General features: G+C 39.0%; 1 protein-coding gene across 3 annotated transcripts in view; it reads left to right on the top strand.

The window, feature by feature from the left end:
• Window positions 1-18,495, top strand: part of LOC122703381 — a 227,991-nt gene that overhangs the window by 46,950 nt on the left and 162,546 nt on the right. Inside the window, exons 2-4 of one of the 3 annotated variants that reach the window (XM_043917638.1) lie at window positions 9,254-9,301; window positions 13,123-13,237; window positions 14,300-14,396. The exons of 1 other annotated variant lie outside the window; for it this stretch is intronic. In XM_043917638.1, coding sequence (XP_043773573.1) covers window positions 13,175-13,237; window positions 14,300-14,396 — 160 coding nt within the window. In that variant the 5' untranslated portion in view covers window positions 9,254-9,301; window positions 13,123-13,174. The remainder of the gene's footprint in view (window positions 1-9,253; window positions 9,302-13,122; window positions 13,238-14,299; window positions 14,397-18,495) is intronic. One more of the 3 variants, XM_043917639.1, reaches the window with a different exon arrangement.

The raw sequence follows: 18,495 nt of genomic DNA, 5'->3' as shown, positions 1-18,495 counted from the left end.
GAATAGAATCATTATGTACATGGTTCTGTGGTTACACTTCTAGAATTAGATCCAAGCTCTTCTAGTTACCCTGTGTGACCCAGGAGAAGTAATCTAACCTCTCTGTGTCTGACTTTTCTCATCATTAAAATGAGAGTAATAATGGTAACTACCTGCAGGGTTAGTTGTAAGGTTAATTCAAACAGTGCTTGATATGTAATAAGTGACAGTGAATGCGAACTGTAAATTTTAACATTTGAAGATGCACTAAGAAGGGTAAGAATATCCTGAAAGATAACTATTCTGCTGCCTGCCATTCCATCTGAGAGCTTAATTTATGTGGTTCTTTTTAATACAATTTTATGATTTTAATAATAAAATTATATTCATTTAATAAATGAATATAGTTTTATTCATTTATTTGGCTGTGCTGGGTCTTCATTGCTGCTCAGGCTTTTCTCTAGTTGTGGCAAGTGGGGGGTACTCCCTCGCGGTGCCCGGGCTTCTCATTTGGTGGCGCCTCTTGTGGGGCACAGGCCCTAGGGCACCTGGGCTCAGTAGTTGCCGCGCCAGGGCGTTAGGGCGCAAGCTCAGTAGTTGCGGCACTCAGGCTCAACTGCCCCGCAGCATGTGGAATCTTCCAAGACTGGGGATGGAACCCGCGTCTCCTTCATTGGCAGGTGGATTCCTTACCACTGAGCCACCAGGGAAGCTCTACGTGGCTCTTGATGACTTTTTGATCTTTAAGAGTCGTGTTTCAAAGTGTGAATCATCCACAGGGTCTTACCCAAAGCTGTTCTCAATGAATAAACACTTGAGCAAGGATCTGTTGGCCAGGCAGACTGCCTGGGTGGGGTATCACTTCAGGGAAGAGGAAGAGGTGCTGGGCAGGGGGAAAGCTTCTGAGACAGACTTAACTCGTTCACACCAAACTTAACACACCAGGTACAATTTTTCCAATTGTGAGGAAATTCTTAAGTTTCTAGCATTTCAGTCCTAATCAGCAGAGAAAGAATGTGCCCCTATTGTTCCCTGAGAAAACACAGACAGTTAGGATACGTTTTCTGGCTCCTTGATTGAACCTTAGGAAGGAAAAATGTGTCTCACTCAAAAGAAGTCATGGGGACTTCCCTGGTGGCTCAGAGTGGTTAAGACTGTGCTTTTAATGTAGGGGGTGCGGGTTTGATTCCTGGTCAGGGAACTAAATCCCAATCCTGCGACCAAAAACAAAAACAAGTCATGGAAGGGCAGGGTTGTGACAGAGCTCATGTGAAGAAATTCAGGATTCTTTGCTTTGGATGAAGAAGCCGAGTTAGCATATGGCTGAAGCTGCATGCTGGCCAAGATGGTGCTTGAGACATCAAAAGACAGGAGAGACAGGAAGGCAAGGACAGACAGACAGACACTCACACACACAATCAAAGAAGAGGCTAGCTTATAAATATATATTCTATTGAAATACCAATTTATGTTTTATGGCTTAGCTGGTTTTTTTTCCCTAAGAGCCATCAATTTAATATATTTTGTTTCCACTAACTTAAACAGAACCATATAATTATTCCTTTATAGATCCTTTAACCAAATACATTTAAATACTTACTATTTATCCTAGCACATTTTTCTGCTCTAACACAGTGGATTTCTCTTCCGATTAATAATACCAGGAGGATTCTACACAAATCTAGCTTTTTGAGCTTAGGCCAATAAACATGGGTCAAATGATCTCTAAGGCCCTTTTCAACTCTAAATCTCTTTCATTTAAAAAAATTGTTTATACAGATTTTAAAGATTACTCTCCATTTATACTTACTATGAAATATTGACTATATTCCCCCTGTTGTATATACATCCTTGAGCCTATCTTACACCTAATAGTTTGTGCCCCCCTACTTCTACTCCCCCATATTGCCCCTCCTCCCTGTTTGTAATCACTAGTTTGTCGTCTGTATCTGTGAGTGTGCCTCTTTTTTGCCATATTGACTAATTTGTTGCATTTTTTAGGTTCCACATTTACATCATGTCATAGAATGTATCTGTCTGACTTATTTCATTTAGCATAATGGCCTCCAAGTATTTTTGTTTTTGAAATACACATGTCAGAGAAAGGCATTATAATTTTCTCAACATTTGGCTTTTTTAGTGGTGTTGATCTTATCCCCACTGCAAGGTTTGTTCAATAGACCAAGAACATCTTGGTCTTTTAAAGTCTTTTAAAGTCACAGACTGAAGAGTGACATCTTTATTTCAAGGAGAAAATGAAGATATGCTTCCTTGTACTAGTACAAGAAAGATCAGGTCATTCTTCATTAACAAACTTCCAAAATTTGAAAGGTTTATAGTAACAAGAGTTTATTTTTGCTCTTATGACATGGCCATCATGGGCTGGCTGCAGGCCCCACTCCACCTGCAGCATCTCATGTGAGCATATAGGTTGATGGAACAGCCACTGTCTCAAACATTGCTGGGTTTCACGACTGAAGGACAGCACTCTGGTGGATCTTGCACTAGCAACTAAATGTTCCAGCCTGGAGGTAACACAAGCCATTTTTGCTTACAATTCATTAGATAGAATAAATCATACAGTCACCCAACTACAAGGGGTCCTGGTGTGTATAATTTTTCTCTGGGCTCTCAAGACAAGGAACTTCAACTCTATGATGGAGAGATGAATGGGTTAGCTTACTTTAAAAATTCAAATAATAGAAAATTGTCACTCAGTAATACCCAATAGATAACTATTATTAACGAGTTAAGTTGGTGGGTATTTTCTAGTCCCTTATCAAAGTGTACATATGTGCACACATATACCCACATGATTTAATTTAAAAGCATCCCACTAGAAATGCTCTTTTTATACTCTGTTTCCCTTTTATCCTTAAGTATATAGCAAGGTTATATTTCTCCATGTCAAGACACTGAATCTACCTCTTTTCTTTTAACTGATGCATACTATTCCACTTTATGGATAGACTATGAGTTGTTTAATTAATTCCCTTTAGAGGCACAGTTAGATTCTTTTAGTTTTTTGTTTTATTAAACATTGTGCAATCAGTATTCTTGAACATACAACTCAGCTAGCAGTAAATGTTTGTGACAAAAAAATAAATCAAGGAAGATAAACAATCACAGTGATATAAGGCTCCAAATACATGGCTAGTGAAGAAAACAACATATTATTCAATCCCTTTTCACCTGGCTCAGCATATTTCAATGGCAGTAAAGTTGTAGGAATTCCTAACTATCTTAGTGTAGCATGTCATTCATTTTAGCATCTCTAGAGCTCCTTTAAACTCCTGAATTCCTGTTCAAGTTAAAAAAAGTCTTGATTATAAAATTTAGCATCCCCTGTCTCATCCTTTGGGGCTTCCCAGGTAGGTCAGTGGGTAAAGAGTCCACCTGCTGATCCAGGAGACTCAGGTTTGATCCCTGGGTCAGGAAGATCCCCTGGAGGAAGGAATAGCTATCCAACCAGTATTCTTGCCGGGAGAATCCCATGGACAGAGGAGCCCGGCGGACTACAGTGCATGGGGCTGCAAAGAGTTGGACACGACTGAAGTGACTAAGCCACACACATGCTGTGATACTGTGGAAATAAGGTATATTGCAGTATTACTGCCTCATCTGAGAAATCTGAATCTCCTGAAAAGTGAACATGATGATAATGTGACCCTTCATTTATTTTTTATCTTCATTCCCAATTCCTCAATGACTAGTGATTTAAGTGAGAAATCTGAATCTAAATATAGTCAGGGTTTTAGTAGTTTAAACCAATCATGAGGATACTAGCTTGAAAAGCTCTGTGACTCCCACTGTGGAGGTGCTTACAGTCCCAAGAGGAGAGCTCTGAGCTTGATAGCTATGTTTTTTTTTTTTTAACTAATTTATTTTTTATTGAAGGATAATTGCTCTCCAGAATTTTGCTATGAGTTTTGATGGGTTTAGTAGTTTGTAGTTGGTTGTGGAGTTGTGAGGGAGGGCACTGTGGAAGATAAATAAGTTCCTCAACATCTGAACTTACTCCTCAGGCCACTCAGGTCAGCTCAATTCTTCTTGAAGTTCTCATCGTGACACAGTCAGCATCAGGCCTGAAGCCCCACAGGTAAAAGAAACCCCTGTGAACCAACCAAAGTACTGGGGAGGGTTTGAGTAGCTTTAGCAAATTCTCACAGGGGAAAAAGTGGAGGGGGGACTATTAAAGATATGCTGGTACATCCTTATCAGGTGAGCTTTATAAGGACCTGTGAAAGACAATTGGAAGCAACCAGAAAAAAATGTTTTCCTGTTTGAAAGAAAAGTGAAAGTGTTAGTCACTCAGTTGTGTCCAACTCTTTGTGACCCCATGGCCTGTAGCCTGCCAGGCTCCTCTGTCCACGGAATTCTCCAGGCAAGAATACTGGAGTCGGTTGCCATTTCCTTCTCCAGGGGATCTTCCCAACCCAGGGATTGAAACTGGGTCTCCTGCATTGTAGGCAGATTCTACCTATGGAGCCACCAGCAAAGACCCTTTTTTTCCTTCTTGTTTAAGTTGATCTGTTTGCCTTTCAATTCAAGCTGTATATGAACTGCGTACTATATTTTTATTTATTTATTTATTTTTATTCATTTTATTGTTTTTTTTTTTTTTTAGGTGATTTTTATTTTTTATTTTTTTATTTTTTTTTTTTAATTTATTTTTTTTGGTCATACATTGATATGAATCAGCCATAGATTTACACGTATTCCCCATCCTGATCCCCCCTCCCACCTCCCTCTCCACCCGATTCCTCTGGGACTTCCCAGTGCACCAGGCCCGAGCACTTGTCTCATGCATCCCACCTGGGCTGGTGATCTGTTTCACCATAAATAGTATACATGCTGTTCTTTTGAAATATCCCACCCTCACATTCTCCCACAGAGTTCAAAAGTCTGTTCTGTATTTCTGTGTCTCTTTTTCCGTTTTGCATATAGGGTTATCGTTACCATCTTTCTAAATTCCATATATATGTGTTAGTATGCTGTAATGTTCTTTATCTTTCTGGCTTACTTCACTCTGTATAAGGGGTTCCAGTTTCATCCATCTCATTAGGACTGATTCAAATGAATTCTTTTTAACGGCTGAGTAATATTCCATGGTGTATATGTACCACAGCTTCCTTATCCATTCATCTGCTGATGGGCATCTAGGTTGCTTCCATGTCCTGGCTATTATAAACAGTGCTGCGATGAACATTGGGGTGCATGTGTCTCTTTCAGATCTGGTTTCCTCAGTGTGTATGCCCAGAAGTGGGATTGCTGGGTCATATGGCAGTTCTATTTCCAGTTTTTTAAGAAATCTCCACACTGTTTTCCATAGCGGCTGTACTAGTTTGCATTCCCACCAACAGTGTAAGAGGGTTCCCTTTTCTCCACACCCTCTCCAGCATTTATTGCTTGTAGACTTTTGGATAGCAGCCATCCTGACTGGCGAGTAATGGTACCTCATTGTGGTTTTGATTTGCATTTCTCTGATAATGAGTGATGTTGAGCATCTTTTCATGTGTTTGTTAGCCATCTGTATGTCTTCTTTGGAGAAATGTCTGTTTAGTTCTTTGGCCCATGTTTTGATTGGGTCATTTATTTTTCTGGAATTGAGCTGCAGGAGTTGCTTGTATATTTTTGAGATTAATCCTTTGTCTGTTTCTTCATTTGCTATTATTTTCTCCCAATCTGAGGGCTGTCTTTTCACCTTACTTATAGTTTCCTTTGTAGTGCAAAAGCTTTTAAGTTTCATTAGGTCCCATTTGTTTATTTTTGCTTTTATTTCCAATATTCTGGGAGGTGGGTCATAGAGGATCTTGCTGTGATTTATGTCGGAGAGTGTTTTGCCTATGTTCTCCTCTAGGAGTTTTATAGTTTCTGGTCTTACATTTAGATCTTTAATCCATTTTGAGTTTATTTTTGTGTATGGTGTTAGAAAGTGTTCTAGTTTCATTCTTTTACAAGTGGTTGACCAGTTATCCCAGCACCACTTGTTAAAGAGCTTGTCTTTTTTCCATTGTATATCCTTGCCTCCTTTGTCAAAGATAAGGTGTCCATAGGTTCGTGGATTTATCTCTGGGCTTTCTATTCTGTTCCATTGATCTATATTTCTGTCTTTATATGACAAACCCACAGCAAGCATCACCCTCAATGGTGAAAAATTGAAAGCATTTCCCCTGAAATCAGGAACAAGACAAGGGTGCCCACTCTCACCACTACTATTCAACATAGTGTTGGAAGTTTTGGCCACAGCAATCAGAGCAGAAAAAGAAGTAAAAGGAATCCAGATAGGAAAAGAAGAAGTGAAACTCTCACTGTTTGCAGATGACATGATCCTCTACATAGAAAACCCTAAAGACTCTACCAGAAAATTACTAGAGCTAATCAATGAATATAGTAAAGTTGCAGGATATAAAATTAACACACAGAAATCCCTTGCATTCCTATATACTAACAATGAAAAAACAGAAAGAGAAATTAAGGAAACAATACCATTCACTATTGCAACAAAAAGAATAAAATACTTAGGAGTATATCTACCTAAAGAAACAAAAGACCTATACATAGAAAACTATAAAACACTGATGAAAGAAATCAAAGAGGACACAAACAGATGGAGAAACATACCGTGTTCATGGATTGGAAGAATCAATATTGTCAAAATGGCTATTCTACCTAAACCAATCTATAGAGTCAATGCAATCCTTATCAAGTTACCAACGGTATTTTTCACAGAACTAGACCAAAGAATTTCACAATTTGTATGGAAATACAAAAAACCTCGAATAGCCAAAGTAATCTTGAGAAAGAAGAATGGAACTGGAGGAATCAACCTGCCTGACTTCAGGCTCTACTACAAAGCCACAGTCATCAAGACAGTATGGTACTGGCATTTTATTGTTTATATTAACATTGTCTTCCTGCAGTCATTAGGGCAGTGCACTATAGCTTGTTCCTTTTTTTTTCCCCCCCAATTATTTTTATTAGTTGGAGGCTAATTACTTTACAATATTGTAGTAGTTTTTGCCATACATTGACATGAATCAGCCATGGATTTACATGTGTTCCCCATCCTGAATCCCCCTCCAACCTCCCTCCCCATCCCATCCCTCTGGGTCATCCCAGTGCACCAGCCCTGAGCACTTGTCTGATGCATCCAACCTGGACTGGCAATCTGTTTCACACCTGATAATATACATGTTTTGATGCTGTTCTCTCAGATCATCGCACCCTCACCTTCTCCCGTAGAGTCCAAAAGTCTGTTCTATACATCTGTGTCTCTTTTTCTGTCTTGCATATAGGGTTATCGTTACCATCTTTTAAATTCCATATATATGCGTTAGTATACTGTATTTGTGTTTATCTTTCTGGCTTACTTCACTCTGTATAATGGGCTCCAGTTTTATCCATCTCATTAGAACTGATTCAAATGTATTCTTTTTAATGGCTGAGTAATAATCCATTGTGTATATGTACCACAGCTTTCTGAACTGCATACTTTAAAAATCTATTCTATTTCAGTAGTTGTTTTATTTTATTTATGGAGCTGTTTTCTTAGGTTCTGTGTATGAGACAAGGAAAGAGAGAGAAAGGAGGAAAGTAAATGATATAATCAGAATTAGATAAAGTTATTATTTCTAATTTACAAGTATAGAGTAATGGTGTATTAGACCAGGCTGTATAGCAAAATACCATAGAGTGGGTGGCTTAGACAATAGAAATTTATTTCTCACAGCTCTGGAGGCTGGGAAATCCAAGATTAAGGCATCAGCAAGGTGAGTTTCATTCTGAGGCCTCTTCTCTTGACTTGTAGGAGGCTGCCATGTGAAGTGTACTCACATGAGATCTTCTTTGTGAGACAAAGATGGGTAGGGCTCTCTGGTGTCACTTCTTGCAAGGCCACTAATCCCATCGTGAAAGCCCCACTCTCATGACCTCACCTAACCCTAATTTCCCAAAGATCCCATCTTCAGATACCTGCACACTGGGTTAGGGTATCGACACACGATTTTGGGAGAGACACAGACCTTCAGTCCGCACTGTGTGCATGAGTGCTAAGTTGTTTCAGTTGTGTCTGAGTCTTTGTGACCCTGTGGACAGTAGCCCACCAGGCTTCTCTGTGCGTGGGATTCTCCAGGCAAGAATACTGGAGTGGGTTGCCATGCCTCCTCCAGGGGATCTTCCTGACCCAGGGGTTGAACTGGTATCTCTTAAGTCTCCTGCATTAGGAAGTGGGTTCTTTACCACTAACGCCAGCTGGGAAGTCCTCAGTCCTTAATAAGGGGTGTTAAATTCTTTGCTTACTCTTCAGTCCCCAAGGAGTTTCTAGAAAACTGAAGTTTAAAAAAAATTATATTTGGTTAATATCTAATCTAAAAAGCACCACTATATAAATGATGCACACACAGACATTTATTGTTGTCCTCTCTATCTCACACTGGGCAGAACTTCCCTGCCTTCATTTTCACCCTCATCTCTCACGAAAAAAAACCTTTGCAGATTTGTTGTTGTTGTTTTTGCAGTGTTGGATTCAGGTGAAGATTAAAGAAGTAATGAGAGGCAGTGAAAACTACATTTGAGATGCTGATCCCTGGGACCAACCCCTAGACACCCTTCTGTTTGTCAATTCCCCTACTACCACTAACTATCCAAATCTTCAGTCTGACTTCATTTTGTTACCTACTTGAAATTCCACAATTAAAAGATCATGTGAACTAACAAGAAATAGCTTTTAACATGCAAATATTTGTGTGTGTGTGTGTTGAGAAGAATGCCATGTTAACAGACTTTTATAATTATTCTGACAATAGTGGGGCTCCCAGTTCATTCCTTGCTGGCAAGTGGCTGAAACTAACTGCCTAGACCACTTCTGTGATTTGTTTGAAAGGGAGGAGATGGAGTGTGGAGCAGTGGATGTGAGGTGAAGTCAGAATATGGCCCCAAGTGTGTTCATCCCAGCACATGTCATCCTTTCAGGGTGTCAATGTTCTCATCAGTAAATGGCAGATTTGGGCTGGACATCTCTAAAGCCAAATAAGAAGTTAACAAGGTGCACATGTGGCACCTTGAAAAGTGCTTATTCCATGAGTGGGCACTCTAAATATTTGTTGGATGAGTGACATGAAGAAAGGCTATTGAAGTATCCTTGTAAAGCCCACTAGAAGGTGGGTCTGGAGTCTTGTAAAAGCGTGCCGACAGAGCATAACAACTTCCTCTCACCTGTGCTAAGATTTCCTGAGTGTGACCCCTTGTTTTTCTTCCTTTTCTTCTTTGTCAGTCTTTGCTGGCCTTGATCTTGGAGCCTGTCTGATCGTTTGCTATCACTGTAAGTAAACTGTTCACTCCCTGTAACTTGCACTTGAAAATGAACAAGGGCAGCCTCTTGCAGTAAAAGGGATGTAATTTTATGAATACAGGGAAGGCAACTACTGCTTGATTCCTGGAATTATACAAAGATCTCCTTTCCTGAGCTCAAGGTTTCATCATATTTGTTAATATAGCAAAACATCACTGGAAACTTGGGCTCTGGCCTTTCCTTTGACCTAAATAACTAAGGGACATGGTGCTCCAGGTGCCTTGCTTTTCTTAAGAGTATTCCACTAGGCCCTTTAGAATCTAGCACAGTGCTTTCTGTACAAAGCAAATATTCAGAGCCTTGAATTATCTTTATGTAGAAAGACTCAAGTGATGTCATTCCACTGGATTTGCTAGGAACATTAGCAACAATTTTATATTACTTATTTTGGAAATAAGACCTTCAAGGCAAATATGAGTAGCTTGTTTCTATCGTCTCTTTCTTGATGATCCGTTAGATTAGAATGATAACAAGTATACATGGAAAGGAAGTGAAGATGCTGGAAGAACTAATAATTTTTATCCAACAAGGAGTTGTCTGTGATCTTACTTGAGAGAGAGAAGCAAGATTTGGGGAGTGATCCATTTTCACCCAGAATATGGCCACATTCTGACAATTCTGAGGTGGTGAAAGTGATTCATCCTTTCAGGGTGTCAACATTCTCATCAGTAAATGACAGATTTGGACTGGACGATCTCTAAAGTCAAATAAGTTATCATTTTTTCTTTCCTTGAACTTATTTATTTATTCAAAAACAATTAATTGAGGGCATGCCATGTGCTATGCATGTGGCATGGGGATATGGCAGTGAGCAAAACGGATAAACATACCTGCCCTGTGGAGTTTCCATTCTAGATGGAGAAAGACACACAATTAATAAATTAAAAAATATAATTAAATACACATATATGTATATTTCAGAGGGTGGGAAGCACAGTAGAGGGAGAAATATGAAAAGAAAGGGAAGGGGAAATTCAAAGGCAGAGTGACCTTTAAATGATGTGGTCCAGAAAGCCATCTAGACATGCATACTTCCAACAGGACAGGGTTGGACTTACCTAAAGAAATCCCATGCAACTGCCTTGGAGTCCATACTTTCTATGAAAAGTTTTTTTTAGCCAAATATATCTTTGACTTGATTTCATTTATTTATTTATCTTTCACATACAATTAAAAAAATTGAATTATAATGTACCCACAATAAAAAAGCTCCCAATGTTAAAGATTGGTTTGATGAATATTAACAGTCACAGTTACCTGTGTAATGATCACACAAAACAAAATATAGAACATTCCTATCATTCTATCAGGCTTCCCCGGGTGGCTCCGCAGTAAAGAATTCACCTGCTAGGCAGAAGACTCAGGAGATGCCACTTGTTCGATCCTTGGGTTGGGAAGATACCCTGGAGGAGGGCATGGCAACCCACTCTAGTATTCTTGCCTTGGAGAATCCCATGGACAGAGGAACCTCACAGGCTACAGTCCATAGTGTTGTACAGAGTCGGACATGACAAGTGACTGAGCACATCATTACATTATTCCTCCTTCCAGTCAACTTCTTGCCCCCTCCCTGACACATAAATCAATTTTTGACATGTATAATCAAAGAGGGGCTTCCAGGTGGCTCTAGTGGTAAAGAACTCTCCTGTCAATGCAGCAGACGTAAGATATATTGGTTCGATCCCTGGGTCTGGAGGAGGGCATGGAAACCCATTCCAGTATTCTTGCCTGGAGAATCCCTATGGACAGAGGAACCTGGCAAGCTATGGCCTGTGGTGTTGCAAAGAGTCATACATGACTAAAGTGACTTAGCACACACATGTATAATCAGAGAGAGTTTTGCCTGTTCTTAGTCTTCATGTAAATGGAAAAGTGAAAGTCACTTAGTCGTGTCCGATTCTTTGTGACCCCATGGACTATACAGTCCATGGAATTCTCCAGGTCAGAATACTGGAGTGGGTAGCCATTCCCTTCTCCAAGAGATCTTCCCAACCAAGGGATTGAACCCAGGTCTCCCACATTGCAGGAAGATTCGTTATGAGCTAAGCCACCAATGGAAACATACTGTATATATTGGTTTGTCTCTTCTTTGCATGATTTTGAAGTTTGTCCATTATGCTTTCTGTAACAGTATTTTGTACCTTTTAATTGCTGAGTAGTATTCCATTGTATGAAGAAGGAAATGGCAAACCCATTTCCTAGTATTTTCTAGTATTCTTGTCTGGAAAACCCCATGGAAAGAGAAGTCTGGCAGGCTACAGTTCATGGGGTCACAAAGAGTCAGACACAACTTAGTGACTGAACACCAACAATAATTCCATTGTGTAGATTTACTTGGTTTTTAAATAGGGACTTTTCATGAATGAGAACCTCCCCCCGCCCAAATATGAATCAGAATCTTTCTGCTGCAAGGGAAGTGTAAAACTAAAGGATCTGCCTGGTGACCTCACCGCTGGATCACCCATCATATTTCTCATGTTTAACTAGTGTTGGTGGGCTTCTTCCTCTTCTGAGTGTCAGCAGGAGGCCCTACACTTGTCAGTATCTTGGTCTTGCCCTCCAGGCACCTGGCCATTTCAGGCTTCCACTCCTGGAGTCTGGACTCACCAGGCCTTTCTCATCACTGCCAATCCATTTACTTAGATGTGCAATCTGCCAGCGACTTCCTTTGTCCAGGCAAATGCTGCAAGGATGGAGCTGCAATTCCACGTCCTTAGCTGCAGTATCTGGCACTAAGGAGTTTGGTTTTATACTTAACTAGTTTGAAGAGATTCTGCCTGGGATCCTCCTTTATTTAGCTCATGGCTCTTTTTTCTTATCCCACTTGCTGCTTTGAATGTCGGGATGGGCAGAATGGGGTAGCTGAGATTTAGAAGGGTGGAGAAACTGTTCATCTTAGGGCTTGTCTTTGAAAAGCATTTCATCTTCCTTTTGATCAATTACTGAATAGAGCAAGCCTGGCTTATCTGAGGAGGTGTTTACAATGTGAAGAAGGCATACTCTTATGGGTGTTTGGAGGATGCATAACTCCAAGTGCACAGGTTTAAAAAAAATGATAAATGATTTTTCTAGAGAAACACTGCATTTTGAAGGGTGACTTGGCACAGGGTCCAGTTAGCTGATACATGATCTCCTGCAGGTATTACTCTGCATCCCTGGTGCAGTGAAGAAGGCCATTAGCACCAGGTAGAGGCCTGGGACGAGTCAGAGGTGTTGGGCTGTCACCGCCTGTCTAAACTCCGTTCATTAGTTTCCTTAACATTTGCCTCAGCTATTTACACAGGATTCCTCAGTAGCCAGAAGGGAAATATCAGGGCAACCAAGCCATGGTTTGGAGCCATGATGTGTGTAGTTAGAGGACTGGTTTTATCTGACTGTTCTTTCCTTCCCCATGACATTGATTCTTTCTTCTCTTGAATATCAGGCTTTCAGTGGGTACTGTGGTATGTTCCTGTGGTAGAATAATATGTGAAAATAAAACATGAATAAGCTAGAACAACACTTAGTAAAACATAGTCATTTTGTATCCAAAAAAAGTATGGAGTTAAAAAACCTGCAAATTATATATGTACAATATGGCATTATTTATGCAAAAATTTTAAATATGCAAAATGATCCTGTATGTCATCTAGAGAAATTTACATATTATGGCAGTTTAAAAATATGCTTCTGGATGATAACCTCCAAATTCAGAATCAGGGTTCCCTCTGGTGGGGGTTTGGAGAGGAATACATCTGGGAGGGGACCACAAGGAACTACAATTATGCTTATAGTAGTTAATTTTGGGGCAGGGCATTTCCCCAACACTGTGTGGTATATGGGATCTTAATTTCCCCACCAAGGATGGAACCTGCACCCTGCATTGGAAGGCAGAATCTTAACAACCGGAGCACAAGGGAAGTCCAGGTATTTAATTGCTGGATGGTGACCCCAAAGGTATTCTATATTGTTATTCATATGTTTTTATATATTAAAACATTTTATAATAAATAAATAAAAATTGTTCATTGCAGTAAGATGATAATTGGTTTTTATTCTCTATATTATTAGATTTCTGACATTCAGTCATTTTCACCCGTTGCCAAATTATAGATTTTGGTTAAGAAATGAAGTTTGGAGGAGGGGTGCTCTTAGATTTCAAAATTTATGTGTCAATGAATTGTTCTTAGAAGGCAGGTTTACCTTCTCAAACAAATAGGTGGTATTATGTCAACCTAATTAATGATGTGGAACACAGGATTTTAAATAAATGCTGCTGTAACTCTTTTTTTCCCCAAAGGATTCTATAATTTATTCATTGATTAAGTGTTATTAAGACTACTGTGTTATTACACTGAGATAAGTAACATGATGTGCTGGGGTGGAAAAAAATTTACTCAACCAAATGTAAAATACACAATACAAAACAAAAGTATTTTAGCCAATTTCCAAAGAGGAAATGCAGCAAAGTACAATGTGCATAAGCCCATTGTGAACAGCCATACTAGAGAATGAATGAGTGTGGTTTGCTGAGCTATTTCAGACTTGTCCCAGTCTGGGATGCGGTGGCAGGAGCTGGATTTGGGTCAGGGCCTTCTGTAGCTGAGAGCAACAAACCTCTCAAACTCTGTCCAGTCCCATCTGCATTCTCCTTTCCTGGGTTTCTGGATTCCTAAGGTTTGTTCCCTGAAAATCTACAAAAGCCATTCTGAACTAGGGATCCCCTCCCCCTCTCTCTGGGCTGGTCCAGAGCTGTGGGTAATGCTGACATCCAGCATGCGTGAGGATGCAAAGGGGCACCCTATGAAAATGGAGATGTAAAGGCAGAGGAAGAGAAATGATGCAATTTCTTTTCCAGCTAAGGAGAAGGATAGCAGAAATGAACGAGATCTGGGAGGAAGTTTATATTAGGGGATAAACAAATGAGTTTTGTGCCCGCCTCTTTAAGTCTCTTCAATGCCGTGTTCATTTCTCTTTTTTGATTACCAGGTAGTGCTGTCCTCAGTCTCTTGGGGCATACTTCTTTCCGGTTCTGGCACAAACTACCCCTCAGGGCTTAAAGACATGCAGATGACAGATGATCAAGGTATGCATCTCTTAATCAAGCTGCCGTATTCGCCCATCTAAAGAGCTGTTTAAAAAACACATCTAGCAGATCTCAGCCTCCAATATTCACATCTTATTTACTCCAACTTTCACTTTTGAAAAATCTAAAGAAATTCGCATGCAGACTGTGACCAAAGGAGAGGACAAGCTAAAAATTCCCTCTGCAGTGGAAGGACATTTCTTTATTTTAAATTCAGCTGCTGATTTTATTAGCTGCTGTCCTGACCTTTCAGCCAGCTTAAGGATAGTTTACATTAACATTGAAAATGTAAACTTGCATGGCCAGGGTGCTTTTCTAAATGACGCTCTTTAGATAGCTTTTCATTTGTTGGATGATAATTACTATTTTTTTTTCTCTGTTGGCTTGTGGAAGGAAAGTACTATGGCACAGTTTCCTTCTCTGTTTACAGACTGAGCACTTGCCATATGTCCAGCCCCGGACATTGTCTTTCTACCCAATCTTATCCCTCTGCCACGAGAGCAAAATCACATTTCAAAAATATTATTTCCACCTTGTACACTGTTGGTGGGAATGTAAATTTGTGCAGTCATTATGGAAAACAGTATGAAGGTTTCCCAAAAAAACCTAAAAATAGAATTACTGTAGAACCCAGCAGTTCCATTCCTGGGTATATATCAAAAAAAAAAAAAAAAAAAAAAACCACCCAAAAACATTAATTCAAAAAGATACATGCACCTCAATGTTTCTAGAAGCATTATTTACGATTGCCAAGATATGGAAACAACTTATGTATCTATCAACAGACAGATAGGTAAAGAAGATGTGATATATAGGTATATGTAAAATGGAATACTGCTCAGCCATAAAAGAGAATGGAAACTTGCCATTTGCAGCAACATGGATGGACTTGGAGGGGATTATGCTCAGTGAAATAAGTCAGACAGAGAAAGACAAATACTGCATGATATCACTTACATGGTGAATCTTAAAAAGTACAAGAAACTCGTGAATATAACAGAAAAGAAGCAGACTCAGATCCAGAGAACAAACTTGTGGTTACCCATGTGTGTGGGGGGCAGAATAAGGGTGTGGGTGGGAGTTACAAACTATTGGGTGTAAGATAAGCTATAAGGATGTATTGTATAATGTGCGGAACATAGCCCAGTATTTCCTAACACCTATAAATGGAGTTTAACCTTTGAAAATTGCATAAAAATTAAAAAAAAAATTTCTGCATGTCTACAGATAGACCAGATATTGGGGTGCATCTCAGCATGAAAAAGGCAGTTTTAGTCCTGGTATTCTAGAAGATTCAATTTGTTTTAGTTTTGCTTATATTTTCTTTGGGAAAAAGTCATTTCATAGTGAACTGCTATGGATGTAGGACAGGATTCCACAAGTAGGGTGAACAAAAATTCTAGCCTAGTAAATTTCTAAGTAAGTCCCTCTAGAAATGTTCTGGTTGGGAACACTTCTTGGAACTCAGGGCTAAATTGATCCCCTTCTCTGGAAATCACTGTTGGGGTTCCTTTCCCACGCTGGATTCCTGAGAAGTGCAAAGCAGCTGATCCTCTTCAACCAAAATTTGGAGCTCTCGCTTAGAGAGAGGTACAGGACAGGAAATGATGTAGGTATTTGACTGTTACCTGACATTCCTTTTAGTCAGAAAATTCAGATCTTCCTTGAGCTGTGATGAAATGCCACAGTAATTGGCCAAATTTCTACCTCACTTGGCGTTGTACGTAATATGCCTTAATAAATATTTCAAACTCATTACTATATGTATTGAATGGTTCACTCTAAACCAGTGTAATCTGCTCAATCAAAAACCATTCAGATCTTTAAAAATAAAATGGACTGCTATTATACAATTGGCAATTCCCCCTTTTTGTGTACTCAACAAGTGTCAGGCCCCTCCAAGTTGTTTTTCATATCTTGTTTCTAATCATGGTAAAATCCAGAGAGGTGGGCATTGTTATACCTATTTCAGAGATGAAGGAACTGAACTTGAGGAATAACAACTGACCTGCTCAAACTTATGCAGACAGAAATTGGCAGCACGGGGTGGAAAGTCACCTCCTATCTGATGCTGGAGTTAACCCTCTGTCCACTTTACCAAACCTCGTCCCATGTTCAAAACCATTAACACGGTCACTGGGTACCTGATTAGTACCAGGTATTGATGGTACAAATCGATATCGATGCGGTACTAACGTGGTATCGAATCCATTTGCCTTGTTTAGAACAACCGAGACAGAGATGCATTGACTTGATCGAGGATAAGTGTGTTACAATTAGATGTGTTTCATGTTTCTTGGGCCTTATCTTCGGAAAGCATCTTTGACAGTAAATTTGCCTTTTGATAATACATAGGACATGGGAGGGATCTTGCCAAAATAACATGCTTCCTAGGATTGACCCTTTGCAGGGGGTTATGGTTGTTTCCCTTATCATTAGATGGGATGTTAACCTGGACAGTTTACTCTCTTAGCTAATGTACCCTTGGAAAAATTTTAATTTTCAATCTTGCCAGCTATGAAAAAGTGACAACAAAACATGTAAATATTACACCTAACCCAGCAGTCCTTTCAATGGCCACAGAATTGTTTCTTTGTGGTGCAAAAGAGACTTTCTATCTGCCACTTGTATAAAGTAAGCCCCGATTTGGGGTTGTTTTTGGAGGGCAAATGGTGCTGCTGCTTATCTGATTGCACTTAGTGATACATTTTAATCTATGATTTATACAACCTGACATTGACGTTCGTTTAGCTCACATTACAAGCGAAGTAATTCACTCCTTAATGAAGTGTACCCTACATGACATATTGACCATGTGAGCTGACAATCATGGCTCTACAACAGGCCGAGGTAACATTTTCTTTTAAGTAGGCTGTCAGTTAATAAACTTAAAACAAGGCCTGCTCACCTGCCATTCTTCCAGAAGTATTTTATTGGGGCATCAGAGAAGCACATACTAACATCAACTATCAAAATGGAGGGAAAGAGCAAAAAAAATGCATGTATTCAATGTTGTTCAGATGAAGAGCCTTTCCATGAATTTATGCAATATCCCCTCCAACTTTTTATTTTGAAAAAAACTTTCAAGCCTATAGAAAAGTAGAAAACACAGCCCCATGAATATCTGTACACCTTTTACCTAGATTCAGCTAATTGTTCATATTTTGTCACCTTTGTGCACTCTGTGTGTATATATGCCTTTGTATTATTTTAGAGTAAATTCAGATATTATGACTCTTCACTCCTAAAATGCTTCAGCTTGTATCCTGTGATGATCAGAGCATCCTCCCATATAACTAAAACATCATTAACACACAACTAAGAAAATGGACAATGCAAAAATATAATCTAATATATAGTTTATATTCCAGTTCTCCCAACTGTCTCCAAAATGTATTTTAAGCTATCTTTTTAAAATGCAGAATTGAATCAAAATTTATACTTTGCATTTGGTTGTTAAGTATTTATTCAGAATTTTACCAGTAAAATTATAAAATATATAGAATTTTAATTTTATATATAAAATTATGCAGAATTTTACCAGTAAAAATGAAAGCTTTGATCCACAATGATCTGAAAGGGCTATCGATAAACTGTTAGAAATGCTTTATACCAAAGTATTTCTAGTGGATTCTACTTACAAAGTATGTAATCTATCTTAGTGGTCATTTTTCTTTTTCCCTAATGTATTTCAGTCTATTTCCCTTTACTATATTTAAATTGGTGGACATGGGGAAATAGTATTACTGATTAAAAAAAATTCAGTCTCATAGAGATATATGTTTTATTCTAAGGTTTCAAAATCATTGTAGGATTAAAATCCCAATCTAGAGGATTCATTCTAGCCCTACACAAAAAGGGAAAGGAATCATGAACTTTTCTGCTTAAAGCAGAGCTTTTCATATTTAGAATGAATTACAAGTTTCAGATAATTGAGTTTTCTTCTAACTTAGACTTTTACTTATTTTCTTGAGAGCAAAATGTGTTAAATTAAAAGTGGAAAGGAAAATTAATTTCAGGGAACACTATCACTAGGGCAAATGATTTTATTTCTGCCATGGACATTCAAAGATCAAGTTTAAGGGAATGCGATTGAATT

The sequence above is a fragment of the Cervus elaphus genome, chromosome 11, assembly GCF_910594005.1.
Source record: "Cervus elaphus chromosome 11, mCerEla1.1, whole genome shotgun sequence".
Lineage (NCBI taxonomy): Eukaryota > Metazoa > Chordata > Mammalia > Artiodactyla > Cervidae > Cervus > Cervus elaphus.
Note: the sequence above shows the minus strand (reverse complement) of the source record. Positions and strands in the feature narration are given on the sequence as shown.